Source organism: Oncorhynchus mykiss, chromosome 9 (genome assembly GCF_057628025.1).
Source record: "Oncorhynchus mykiss isolate SJ-2025 chromosome 9, ASM5762802v1, whole genome shotgun sequence".
In the NCBI taxonomy this organism is placed as follows: domain Eukaryota; kingdom Metazoa; phylum Chordata; class Actinopteri; order Salmoniformes; family Salmonidae; genus Oncorhynchus; species Oncorhynchus mykiss.
The window spans coordinates 57763282-57777398 of NC_143030.1; the positions used below are offsets into that span (position 1 = coordinate 57763282).

A 14117-nucleotide genomic window follows, 5' to 3' on the forward strand; every position below is an offset into this window, starting at 1 on the left:
CTTATGGGCATTCTCAGGGTGTCTTTCGGAAAATAAGCAGAAACAGATTTATGCTCTAGTTTTCATTGAATATATAAAAAAAAAGTGTTGCATGGAGCTAAGCTCTCCAAGACTGGCAAATAACCAACCCCAAACACATTTTTTTTTCTCCAGTTGGTTTATAAACGCCATAGGCTACAATAAAAATACATTTTCAGGCAGTAAACCATTTTAATTATAGGCTACATTCAAGGTAACGATTGAAATCATCACTTTTTTCCTGTATTTCTCTTAATCAAGCCTTTTTGGAATGCCATATTGCATAAAACATATTGCACCCACAAGCAAGAGGAAACCAGGAAATGTCACGTGTAGTTATGCTGCATTGTGCAGACCTCATCAGAGTTCCATCTTTGAATAGCTAGAAGGAGGAACTTTTCTCATAACTAGAATACATCCTCTATTGAAACATGTATGTATAGTGCTATCTGCTTAACCAACAATGCATTATGAAAAATAACGAATAATGTGTCACAAAGGGATGAGAGAGAGATCTTTCAGTTGTGCAACTGACTAGGTTTTCCCTTCCATTTCAATATTATAAAACACATATATGGTGAACAGTAGGCTCCTTTACCCATTGACTTGTTTCCATTTCCAATGAAATATGGCATACACCTTAAATCAATTAATTATTTGTTGCTGATCTCTTTTCCTTATAATTCCCCCTTTCCTCCATAGATATGGACGTGTGGAGAGTGTCAAGGTCCTTCCAAAGCGGGGGTCAGAAGGTGGAGTTGCAGCCTTTGTTGATTTTGTGGACATTAAAAGTGCCCAGAAGGCTCATAATTCTATCAACAAGATGGGGGATAGAGACTTGCGCACTGATTACAATGAGCCAGGCACAATCCCTAGTGCCGTGAGAGGGCTGGACAATAGCCTGTCCTTAGGCTCTCGTGGGCGTGATGTTTCAGGGTTCACAAGGGTGGCAGGGGACCTGGTGTATGTGCCCCCTGCATTGCTCCACAGCAGAGAGGGACGCTATGAACGCAGACTAGACGGGTAAGTGGACAAAGTTTCTCTGAACGCAGGGGGAACTTTGTTTCTTGTAATGCCTTACCTCCAAGCATATTCCACAATCTATTCATTTACTTGTTTGGGGGTTAAAGAGGAGAATGAGGGGGAAATAAAATAAGTTCATACGCAGGAATAAATCTGTAGGCATCCCTTCCAAAGTCCTCAGAGCGTCGCCATCGCTCATGGATTGATATGGTAGACACCAAGAAACTGTAAATGAGCATGTATGTACATCATGCACACTTGTATTTCTATGTGTGTAGTAAATAGCGTATTTGCTGTTGAGGATTATCTTTGTAAACTTAAACATTCCTGTGAGGTGGATATCCCATTTGCAGAGAGTATGGGGCATATTGGATATCGTAAATCTCCCGGGATTAATGGATGCTGGAGAGAGTTTGTTCCAGCGGCCTTCCCTGGAATCACCCTGATCTGGAGTACCATGCCCTCCTTGGTGGATTAATGGGTCATTTTTGTATAACAATTCAACCAAGAATACATATTTGCATATTAAAGACGCATTCATTAGTTTTTGGATTAGTAGAAATTGGGTTCTCGATCATTCTGCACCCATTCCAGTGGTGTTTTCAAATGCATCACTTCCCTTGTGGTCCGGAGTCATGTGGATAACCTAAACCGGATATGTATTCCCGTTGGATTAACTGGCCAATCACAAAAGGATATTCTATCATTCAATAAAGTTGTGGGTTATCCGGTTTTGTGTGGGATTATGTTTTGTTTCAGGTTTTAAGAATTAAATGCTGGGAGACCTCTACTGTTGATCAACTTTGTAGAGAAATGACAGAAATGTTGAGCAAATTACAAACACTTTTTGAATTCTAACTTAATTTTGTTGGTGGTTCAAATTATTATTATTTATATTTTTGCTCTTGAAAGAGTGAGACTGTCCAATGGATGTAGGGGGAAGCATCAAACATAATTTATTAGAGGTTTGGACTATTTTTGGATCATACAAATCAATACAATTACATGGAAATATGGGGCTACCTGTCTTCTGGCATTGGATTACCTGCCTCCTGAATGTGGAACTACATCTGTCCATCCTTGGATACAATTATTCCCAGAATCAGAACACACATCATCCTGTCAACTTCTTCCCAAAGAATAAACCTATTGCCTTTAAGGGAACTGTACATGTTCGGGAGAATCATTGGGTGAACTGGATTATTTCTGACAGGTAAACTGTGTTATGGTCAGATCATTTTTGCTTCAATGGATCTAGTTGGACTATTGCTCAATTTTGCACACAGAATGTGGCGGACTATTAAAGATGAAGATGAAAAACTTTTCCATAAAATCGTTTGCCATGATGTTCCAGACTCATTGCTCATGGGGTATCAATAGAGCACTGTTTACAGAAGCTGGACAATTGGATATAATTTCTTGATTTGACTGGACTCTGTAGCCTAATTTTCCATGATTTTATTTTTATCAGTTATGTTTTATGTAACCATTTTTGAAAGGATAGTTTAGTCCTATGACTATTTTCCACCACATCAAAATCTTGTTACAATTGGATTTGATTTTTGGATTATCTGATCAAAGCAAGTGAGGATTCCTGCCATACTGACGAGGATTAATGTTTTGAACATAAACCTACCTATACTGTGTGCTTTTCTCTGTGGATATATTTTTACATTGACTCTTTTTGGAATTAGCACTGCAAACATCTGCTTGGAATAATTTATTATCTTGGCTGCAAAGACTTTTGTTTGAACATAAACCTACCAGAATGTTTTTGGTACATTTTTATGCCCACCCTATTGGTTTTTCCTTTTTTTGCTCACAAAGTTCTGTCTCCCTAGATTGTATTTGGAATTGTAGGTCGGGTTACCGCTGTCTCAAAAGGTTGGTATATCCTGCCCTGTGTATTTTAGCTGTTCTCTCTAACCCCTAGTTTGAACCCCTGTCTCTCCATATTTTTCACTAACAGAAGTAGCTGTTAAACATACGGTTTAACTGCTTGTTGTTATTTGCAGACTCTTTACTTTTTACCTGCTGTCTCCCCTCACCTTGAACCTACCCTGCCCACTTCCCAGCTGCTAATCCCTGCTCTCCCTAGTCAATAGTATCACTTTGCTGAGGCATTTTTCACATTAAAGTGAAAAATGTAGATACAGGCCAGATCATGGTAAACAGAGAAGGAATCATGCACCTCCTCTGAATGCTTGTTAAAACATGAACAATTACGTCAGATTTAATAGTTGTATCAGTTAATCAAAATCAGATTATATTCAACCCAATTTGAATTGCTATTGTATATGACATTTTACTGTCAGATTTGCCACCACTAAAGGGTTTATGCCAATGTTTAGATAGCTAGTCTCTCATTTGGTCTTGCTACATGATCGTTAGTAGCCTAACCTTGGAAACTTGTGGTCAAGTCCTTTTTTCTTCTGAGCCCAAGAGCAGGATAAGTCCAGGAACAGATTCCTGATGTAGAATTTATACTGGAAGCCAAATTATCCATTGGCTTCAGAAACCCTAATTGTCACAATTTACAATGTTGCATGTAAAATCAGAGAACTGCAATTATAATAATATTTTGTTGATCTAGTAGGTAGCATGACATATTCACACTAACCTTACAGTTTTTATATGATACTGGCAGCCACAAAGTAGCTAAAAATATGTCAGTGCCAAAGAACCGTTATTCCTTATGGCTATGGGCAGTGCATGCACTTGACAGCAACACACCTACTACAGTAGCTAGCTAGCAATCTGTTCGCTGTATACAGTACCAGCATGTGATGGTAACAAACAATTATAGATAAAAAATCCTGCCTTAATAGGTTTAATTATTTTACGATTCATGAATAATTCAAATTCTATGAGTGTCAGGACAATGGAGACACTGGCATTGTACACCCATTTGAGATTCAAATATTCAGAAAGTCCCAAAATAGGTTAACGCGGTTCTGTCCAGATTTGGACTAAACAGCATAGTTGCAAATATCTACATGGAGGAGTTCACAAAAGTTTGCGTCCAAACCATAGAGCAGGGATCATCAACTAGATTTTGCTGTGGGCCAATTTAATTGTTGAGTGGATGGTCAGGGGGCCGGAACATCATTTCAAATCATTTGTAGACTGCAAATTGACCGCAAGAAGCCCAAAAAGATGTAATATGATATTTGACTAAAACATAATAATTTTAAATCTTGCTTGCATTTGTATATGATTACGAGTCTCTCTGATATGCTTGGGAATAATTGGGAACACATTTCCAACATTTAAATCGCTTGGGGCTGATTTCCTGGTGTTTTTAAAGTATTTAATGTCCAATATTAAATAAATACAAATATTTGCTCAGAAACTTAGGGTGGGGGCATATAGAGAATGATAGAGGCCTCTAGTGACCATAAGGCTGTATTAGCATGGGCAGCGCCATTGAGGGCTTCCACCATTTTAATTTAGTCAACTGGGTGGGACTTACAAATTCATTGACTGATCCCTCATGGTAACCTTGTTGGAGTCATGTCTAAACATGTCATCAGGAGGGATCAGCCAATCGTGAAGAAGAAAATATACTACTTCAAAATAAAGATTGCATGTGCAGCACCATTGAGGATATCACAGATGGTATAATGACACAGATACAAAGAGGAGTCCTCTATATAGCTCTATTGTCCAACATGTCATCATGCAGCCATGCAAATCTACATGAAAACATAAATATGAATGCATTTGCTAACAGAAAAAAGGCTAGTGGGCTCGATTGTTGAGTAATAGCTCATTGCAAATAAATTATAAGTATATTGGCCCTAAACCACAAACCCCATAGGTGCCTTATTGCTATTATAAACTGGTTACCAACGTAATTAGAGCAGTAAAAATAAATATTTTGTCATACCCGTGGTGTACGGTCTGATATACCACGGCTGTCAGCCAATCAGCATTCAGGGCTCAAATCTCCCAGTTTATAATTTCAATTAGATTGTATATTAGTTATACTTTGGTTTCTTTGAGATTGATAGACTCAAGCAAAGCAGAAGTTACACCGCCAGCCCCTTTTATACTGCGTTTCAATAAGTCACAGATTAATCTCATACGTATGAAAAAGTGAATTAATAATCTAAGTGTGTTTGCTACATTGTAAGCTGTTCCATTTTTAAGTGGGCATGAATTGGGCTTTTTTATTCCTCTGCCCTAATTCACAACATTTTTAAATATTTGTTGATAATTCACCACTTCAACTCATGCTTTTTTTTATGGACCCCGAATGCCTCCTTATTGAGGTGGTGGTGTACCTGCTATAAGAACATAAATTAGTACAATTCTATTCATTAGTTATCGGAGCAGAGGATATCAATCAATTTCAGTGTACCTAAAATCTTTCGATTGGTGTTTTAGGCCATTCTGACATAGATGAAGGCTGTCACACCTTGACAAGCTACCAGTTAGGAGGTCTGGTGATTTTCTACTTTAGATAGCAAGTTGCAGTATCTTGCAGGATAATCCTCAGAAACTTCTGCATTGTACTGATTACATAATTGATTATGAATAAGCGCGGTATCTTTCTAGCTAGCAGCTACCCCTGTGAATTTAATTAAAATATAACATAACAAATTGTGCAATAACATTATGATCTTAATTGCACAATACAGTGAAAACCATGTAATTGCGATATTTTAGGGTTATCATAATATCAAAATCTAATCCTGGACATCCCTAATGACAAGCTAACATGCGAGCTCAGTAGATTAGTATTGAACTATCAACTGCTTGTCTAGTGCCTGAAATGCTCCTCAGTTCCATTTAAGAATGGATTCCATACCTTGAAATAGCTTCTCGTCAATAATATTTGTTGTATTGTTATTAGGGTTGCAAAATATAAACTGGAGCTAGCCATCATCTTTGATCTGTCTGATCCTGCACTATTAATGTACGGCTGTCCAGAATAGGAAAAATATATTTTTTAATAACGTTAGGTTTTAGCACTGCATCCATTGAAGTCTCCAGACTTTTGTTTTTCCACATCCGGTTGTGCTCTCTATTGTGTGGGTCATGAGAATTATATAGAAACTAGTTTTCTTTTCATTCTGCTTTTCTGTCGAGCACATGTAATTCCATGTACAAAATATCTACTCCTTTTATCTAGTTTTCATGACATTTTCCAATTGCGAAGATTTGGATGTTTGTCAAATACTAGGGGGAAAAAATCACAAACAAGTGAAAGATTAATCGCCATGCCTAGTTAGTAATTGTTCAATTTAATTTAGATAGAAATCAGAAAGTATCTGCATAAAAGTGACAAATTCTGCAAAATATAATGAGCAATATGAATTAATGAGACATATTTACAAATATCTAATAAGTAAAGTATGATATCAATTGATATGTTTACTGTATATTTTAAGTCTCAAATAAACAAACACCCTTTGAACACTCAACTTGACTGCTGTCTTAGTTATTTGACAGCCTGACACTTTTATTTACCACCTTGTAAAGCTCAACTAGTTGATTACTAATTAGTGTCAAAAAGCATAACGTTTCTCTCTCTCTCTCTCTCTCTCTCCCTCCATTTCCTCCTTCCATATCTCTCCCTGTCACTCAGGACTGCTGAAAGTCGGGATCGAGCATATGATAACAATGCCTACGGACATCACGAGCGTGCTGGCAGTAGCTTTGACCGGCAGCGTCACTACGATTCAGACTATTACAGAGATACCAGGGAGAGAATGCTTAACACTGGCTCTGGCACTACCAGTGGAGGTGTTGGGGCTGGCTCTGCAGGGGTCGGTGGAGGAGTTGTAGGTACTTGCGTCAGTGCCTGTGGAACAGGTGGTGGGGCTGGGACTGTGGCTGGAGGAAGTGGAGGATCTTCATCGGTTGGTGTGGGATATTACCGTTCACATAGCCGGAGCCCGAGCCACTTTGATACACCAGAGCCTCAATATGATACTCGTGCCAGAGAACCCTTTATACTGGGCAGCATAGATCACAGGGATCTGTACCAAGAAGAGCAGGGACGACATGGAGATCGATCTTACCACGACAGTCGCAGCCTGTCTCCACACTCTTCACATTCACGTAACCTCTCTCCACAAAGGTTTGCGAGTCCAGCATCCTGGCCTCCCCGCTCCCACAGTGGCACCGGCTCTCGCAGCCGTTCCTCCAGTTCCAACTCTGTCAGCAGCACCAGCAGCAGCACCAGTGGCAGGTAGGTAGAGCGAGTTCTCATCAGTTTCACTGTCATGCATTCTGTCCCCTGTAGTTTATCATATGGTGTCTCTCAGTAGCGGCTCGTCCATTAGAGGAGGCGCTCCACTTGTGATTGGTCAAAAAAGTAAAAATATATACAGTACCAGTCAAAAGTTTGGACACAACTACTCATTCAAGGGTTTTTCTTTATTTTTACCATTTTCTACAGTGTAGAATAATAGTGAAGAAATCAAAATTATGAAATAACACATTGAATCAAGTAGTAAACAACAAAGTGTTAAACAAATCCAAATATATTTGAGATTCTTCAAAGTAGTGGACCCTTTGCCTTGATGACAGCTTTGCACGCTCTTTTTTATTTTTTTTATTTAACCTTTATTTAACCAGGTAGGCTAGTTGAGAACAAGTTCTCATTTACAACTGCGACCTGGCCAAGATAGAGCAAAGCAGTGCAACACAAACAACAACACAGAGTTACACATGGAATAAACAAACATACAGTCAAAAGAAGTATGTACAGTGTGTGCAAATGAGGTAAGATAAGGGAGGTAAGGCAATAAATAGGCCATAGTGGCGAAATAATTACAAATTACCAATTTAACACTGGAGTGATAGGTGTGCAGAAGATGAATGTGCAAGTAGAGATACTGGGGTGCAAAGGAGCAACAACAACAAAAATAACACTATGGGGATGAGGTAGTTGGATGGGCTATTTACAGATGGGCTATGTACAGGTGCAGTGATCGGTGAGCTGGTCTGACAGCTGGTGCTTAAAGTTAGTGAAGGAGATATGAGTCTCCAGCTTCAGTGATTTTTTTTTTTGCAATTCGTTCCAGTCATTTGCAGCAGAGAACTGAAAGGAAAGGCGGCCAAACGAGGAATTGGCTTTGGGGGTGACCAGTGAAATATACCTGCTGGAGCATGTACAACGGGTGGGTGCTGCTATGGTGACCAGTGAGCTGAGATAAGGTGGGGCTTTACCTAGCAAATACTTATAGATGACCTAGAGCCAGTGGGTTTGGCGACAAATATGAAGCGAGGGCCAGCCAACGAGAGCATACAGGTCGCAGTGGTGGGTAGTATATGGGGCTTTGGTGACAAAACGGATGGCACTGTGATAGACTGCATCCAATTTGCTGAGTAGAGTGTTGGAGGCTATTTTCCAAATGACATCGCCAAAGTCAAGGATCGGTAGGATAGTCAGTTTTATGAGGGTATGTTTGGCAGCATGAGTGAAGGATGCTTTGTTGTGAAATAGGAAGCCGATTCTAGATGTAATTTTGGATTGGAGATGCTTAATGTGAGTCTGGAAGGAGAGTTTACAGTCTAACCAGACACCTAGGTAGTTGTAATTGTCCACATATTCTAAGTCAGAACATTCCAGAGTAGTGATGCTGGACGGGCGGGCAGGTGTGGGCAGCGATCGGTTAAAGAGCAGGCATTTAGTTTTACTTGCATTTAAGAGCAGTTGGAGGCCATGGAAGGGGAGTTGTATGGCATTGAAGCTCGTCTGGAGGTTAGTTAACAGTGTCCAAAGAAGGGCCAGAAGTATACAGAATGTTGTCGTCTGAGTAGAGGTGAATCAGAGAATCACCAGCAGCAAGAGCAACATCATTGATGTATACAGAGAAAAGAGTCGGCCCGAGATTTGAACCCTGTGGCACCCCCATAGTGGCTGCCAGAGGTCCGGACAACAGGCCCTCTGATTTGACACACTGAACTCTGTCTGAGAAGTAGTTGGTGAACCAGGTGAGGCAGTCATTTGAGAAACCAAGGCTGTTGAGTCTGCCAAACAGAATGTGGTGATTGACAGAGTCAAAGCCTTGGCCAGGTCAACGAATACGGATGCACAGTATTGCCTTTTATCGATGGCGATTACGATATCATTTAGGACCTTGAGCGTGGCTGAGGTGCACCCATGACCAGCTCAGAAACCAGATTGCTAAGCAGAGAAGGTACGGTGGGATTCAAAATAGTCTGTGATCTGTTTGTTAATTTGGCTTTCAAAGCCCTTAGAAAGGCAGGGTAGGATAGATATAGGTCTATAACCGGGTTAGGAGTAGCCAGGTGGAAAGCATGGCCAGCTGTAGAAAAATGCGTCAATTTATCGGTGGTGAGAGTTTCCTAGCCTCAGTGCAGTGGGCCGGTGGTGCTCTTATTCTCCATGGACTTTGCAGTGTCCCAGAACATTTTGGAGTTTGTGCCACAGGAAGCAAATTTATTTTTGAAAAAGCTATCCGTTGCTTTCCTAACTGCCTGTGTATATTGGTTCCTAACTTCCCTGAAAAGTTGCATATCGCGGGGGCTATTCGATGCTAATGCAGTACGCCACAGGATGTTTTTGTGCTGGTGAAGGGCGGTCAGGTCTGGAGTGAACCAGGGGCTACAGTGGGGCAAAAAAGTATTTAGTCAGCCACCAATTGTGCAAATTCTCCCACTTAAAAAGATGAGAGGCCTGTAATGTTTATCATAGGTACACTTCAACTATGACAGACAAAATGAGAAAAAAATATCCAGAAAATCACATTGTAGGATTTTTAATGAATTTATTTGCAAATTATGGTGGAAAATAAGTATTTGGTCACCTACAAACAAGCAAGATTTCTGGCTCTCACAGACCTGTAACTTCTTCTTTAAGAGGCTCCTCTGTCCTCCACTCGTTACCTGTATTAATGGCACCTGTTTGAACTTGTTATCAGTATAAAAGACACCTGTCCACAACCTCATACAGTCACACTCCAAACTCCACTATGGCCAAGACCAAAGAGCTGTCAAAGGACACCAGAAACAAAATTGTAGACCTGCACCAGGCTGGGAAGACTGAATCTGCAATAGGTAAGCAGCTTGGTTTGAATAAATCAACTGTGGGAGCAATTATTAGGAAATGGAAGACATACAAAACCACTGATAATCTCCCTCGATCTGGGGCTCCACGCAAGATCTCACCCCGTGGGGTCAAAATGATCACAAGAACGGTGATCAAAAATCCCAGAACCACACGGGGGGGACCTAGTGAATGACCTGCATAGAGCTGGGACCAAAGTAACAAAGCCTACCATCAGTAACAGACTACGCCGCCAGGGACTCAAATCCTGCAGTGCCAGACGTGTTCCCCTGCTTAAGCCAGTACATGTCCAGGCCCATCTGAAGTTTTCTAGAGAGCATTTGGATGATCCAGAATAAGATTGGGAGAATGTCATATGGTCAGATGAAACCAAAATATAACTTTTTGGTAAAAACTCAACTCGTCGTGTTTAGAGGACAAAGAATGCTGAGTTGCATCCAAAGAACACCATACCTACTGTGAAGCATGGGGGTGGAAACATCATGCTTTGGGGCTGTTTTTCTGCAAAGGGACCAGGACGACTGATCCGTGTAAAGGAAAGAATGAATGGGGCCATGTATTGTAAGATTTTGAGTGAAAACCTCCTTCCATCAGCAAGGGCATTGAAGATGAAACGTGGCTGGGTCTTTCAGCATGACAATGATCCCAAACACACCACCCGGCAACGAAGGAGTAGGCTTCGTAAGAAGCATTTCAAGGTCCTGGAGTGGCCTAGCCAGTCTCCAGATCTCAACCCCGTAGAAAATCTTTGGAGGGAGTTGAAAGTCCGTGTTGCCCAGCAACAGCCCCAAAACATCACTGCTCTAGAGGAGATCTGCATTGAGGAATGGGCCAAAATACCAGCAACAGTGTGTGAAAACCTTGTGAAGACTTACAGAAAACGTTTGACCTCTGTCATTGCCAACCAAAGGTATATAACAAAGTATTGAGAAACTTTTGTTATTGACCAAATACTTATTTTCCACCATAATTTGCAAATAAATTCATAAAAAATCCTACACTGTGATTTTCTGGATTTTTTTTCTCATTTTGTCTGTCATAGTTAAAGTGTACCTATGATGAAAATTACAGGCCTCATCTTTTTAAGTGGGAGAACTTGCACAATTGGTGGCTGACTAAATACTTTTTTGCCCCACTGTATATCTGTTCCTGGTTCTACATTTTTTGAATGGGGCATGCTTATTTAAGATGGTGAGGAAAGCACTTTTAAAGATTAACCAGGCATCCTCTACTGACAGAATGAGGTCAATATCCTTCCAGGATACCAGGGCCAGGTCGATTAGAAAGGCCTGCTTGCTGAAGTTCTTTTAGGGAGCGTTTGACAGTGATGAGGGGTGGTCGTTTGACTGCAGACCCATTACGGACCAGGCAATGAGGCAGTGATCGCTGAGATCCTGGTTAAAGACAGCAGAGGTGTATTTGGAGGTCAGGATGATATCTATGAGGGTGCCCGTGTTTACAGATTTGGGGTTGTACCTGGTTGATTATTGATCATTTGTGTGAGATTTAGCTTAGATTGTAGGATGGGCGGGGTGTTAAACATGTCCCAGTTTAGGTCACCTAACAGTACGAGCTCTGAAGATAGATGGTGGGCAATCAATTCACATATGGTGTCCAGGGCACAGCTGGGGCAGAAGGTGGTCTATAACATGTGGTAACGGTGAGAGACTTGTTTCTGGAAAGGTGGATTTTTAGAAGTAGACGCTCTAATTGTTTGGGCACAAACCTGGATGGTATTACAGAACTCTGCAGGCTGTCTCTGCAGTAGATTTCCACTCCGCCCCTTTGGCAGTTCTATCTTGTCGGAAAATGTTATAGTTATTTCAAGATTTTTGGTGGCCTTCCTAAGTCAGGATTCAGACACGGCTAGAACATCCGGGTTGGCAGTGTGCTAAAGCAGTGAGTAAAACAAACGTAGGGAGGAGGCTTCTAATGTTAACATACATGAAACCAAGGCTTTTACGGTTACAGAAGTCAACAAATGAGAGTGCCTGGGGAATGGGAGTGGAGCTAGGTGCTGCAGGGCCTGGATTAACCTATACATCACCAGAGGAACAGAGGAGGAGTAGGATAAGGGTATGTCTAAAGGCTATAAGAACTGGTCGTCTAGTGCGCTCGGAACAGAGTGTAAAAGGAACAGGTTTCTGGGCGCGGAAGAATAGACTCGAGGCATAATGTACAGACAAGGGTATGGTAGAATGTGAATACGGTGGAGGTAAACCTAGGCGTTGAGTGACGATGAGATTTTTTGTCTCTAGAGACATAATTTAGACCAGGTGAGGTCACCGCATATGTGGGATGTGAAACAAAAATGGCTAGCTAAGGCATATTGAGCAGGGCTGGAGTCTCTACAGTGAAATAAGACAATAATCACTAAACAAAACAGCAATGGACAAGACATATTGACATTAGGGAGAGGCATGTGTACCTTAGTGATCACGGCAATTCAGACAGCTAGCGGGCCAGGGCTAGCAGAAGCGCCTTAGGGTGGACGTCGCGATGTAAGAAGTTTGTTGAAGCCCCCTCAGACGGTTACATCGGCAGACCAGTCGTGTTGGATTGGCAGGGCTCTGTGTAAGCAGTAAAAGGGTCAAGGCCAATTAGCAAAATAGGTATTGTAGCCCAAGAAATTGGCTGATGGTCCTCTTCAGCTAGCAGTTCGATATGTTCTAGACAGCTAGCAGGCTAGCGGATGGGCCTTCAGGGGACGTTGCGATGGAGGAGCCTGTTGACACCCTTCATGCGGATTACGTCGGTAGACCAGTCGCGGTGGAATCGTCTGGGCTCCGTGTTGGTAGTAAAAGGGGTTCAGGCAAATTGGCAAAATATGTATTGTTGTCCAAGGAGTGGCTGATGGACCTCTTGAGCTAGCCAGGAGATGGGCCTAGCACGAGGCTAGTTCCAGGCTCACTGGTGCTTTCTTACGGGACAGAGACGTTAGCCAGGGGGTAGCCACTCAGATAGCAGCTAGCTAGCTGCGATGATCCAGGTGAAAAGGTTCAGAGCTTGCGGTATGAAACCCGATATGTGGAGAAAGAGCAGTCCGGCATGCTCTGGGTTGAAACACGCTGTGCAGACTGGCAGGAGTTGACCAGGCTAAGGTTAGCTGATGACCGTTAGTCATGGCTAACTGACTATTAGCTAGTAGCTAGTTAACTGTTTAGCTTCTGTTGGGGATCCCGGTTAGAAAAGTATAGAAAATAGCAGATCCATACCACAGGCGGGTTGCAGGAGAGTATGTTGATACTGAGGTTGAAATATAAAATATATATATACAAAGGAAGAAAGAAAAGAGATATATATATATATATATATATATATATATATATATATATATATATATACACGGGACATGACAAGACAAAGACGTCTGAACTGCTACACCATCTTGGAGACAGGATTACAGGTCACAGCAGAAAGTATAGTGCATTCGGGTAGTATTCAAACCACTTAACTTTTTCATGTTGTGTTACGTTACAGCCTTATTCTAAAATGTATTTTATTTTTCTAAATCCTCTTCAATCTACACACAATACCCCATAATGACGAAGCGAAAACAGTTTAAAACATTTTTTTATCCCAGTATTCAGACCATTTGCTATGAGACTCAAAATTGAGCCAGATGCATCCTGTTTCCATTGGTCATCCTTGAGATGTTTCTACAATTTGATTGGAGTCCACCTGTGGTAAATTCAATTGGATGGACATAATTTGGAATGGCACACAACTGTGGGACCTACAGTTGAAGTCGGAAGTTTACATACACTTAGGGTGGAGTCATTAAAACTCGTTTTTCAACCACTCCACAAATTTCTTGTTAACAAACTAACGTTTTGGCCAGTATGGTTAGGAAATCTACTTTGCGCATGACACAACACATTTATCCAATTGTTTACAGACAGATTATTTCACTTATAATTCACTGTATCACAATTCCAGTGGGTCAGAAGTTTACATACAGTAAGTTGACTGTGCCTTTAAACAGCTTGGAAAATTCCATAAAATGATGTCATGGCTTTAGAAGCTTCTG

At 41.2% G+C, this 14117-nt stretch overlaps 1 protein-coding gene across 8 annotated transcripts in view; it reads left to right on the forward strand.

Annotated features, from left to right (window-relative positions):
• The window catches only part of LOC110532368 (msx2-interacting protein), a 42427-nt gene that overhangs the window by 2435 nt on the left and 25875 nt on the right, over positions 1-14117 (forward strand). For 4 of the 8 annotated variants that reach the window (XM_090184691.1, XM_090184693.1, XM_090184692.1 and 1 more), the window contains exons 2-4: positions 721-1041; positions 1395-2925; positions 6635-7240. In XM_090184691.1, the coding sequence (XP_090040817.1) occupies positions 2810-2925; positions 6635-7240 (722 nt within the window). In that variant the 5' untranslated portion in view covers positions 721-1041; positions 1395-2809. The remainder of the gene's footprint in view (positions 1-720; positions 1042-1394; positions 2926-6634; positions 7241-14117) is intronic. The other 4 variants (XM_021616211.3, XM_021616213.3, XM_021616212.3 and 1 more) reach the window with 1 other exon arrangement.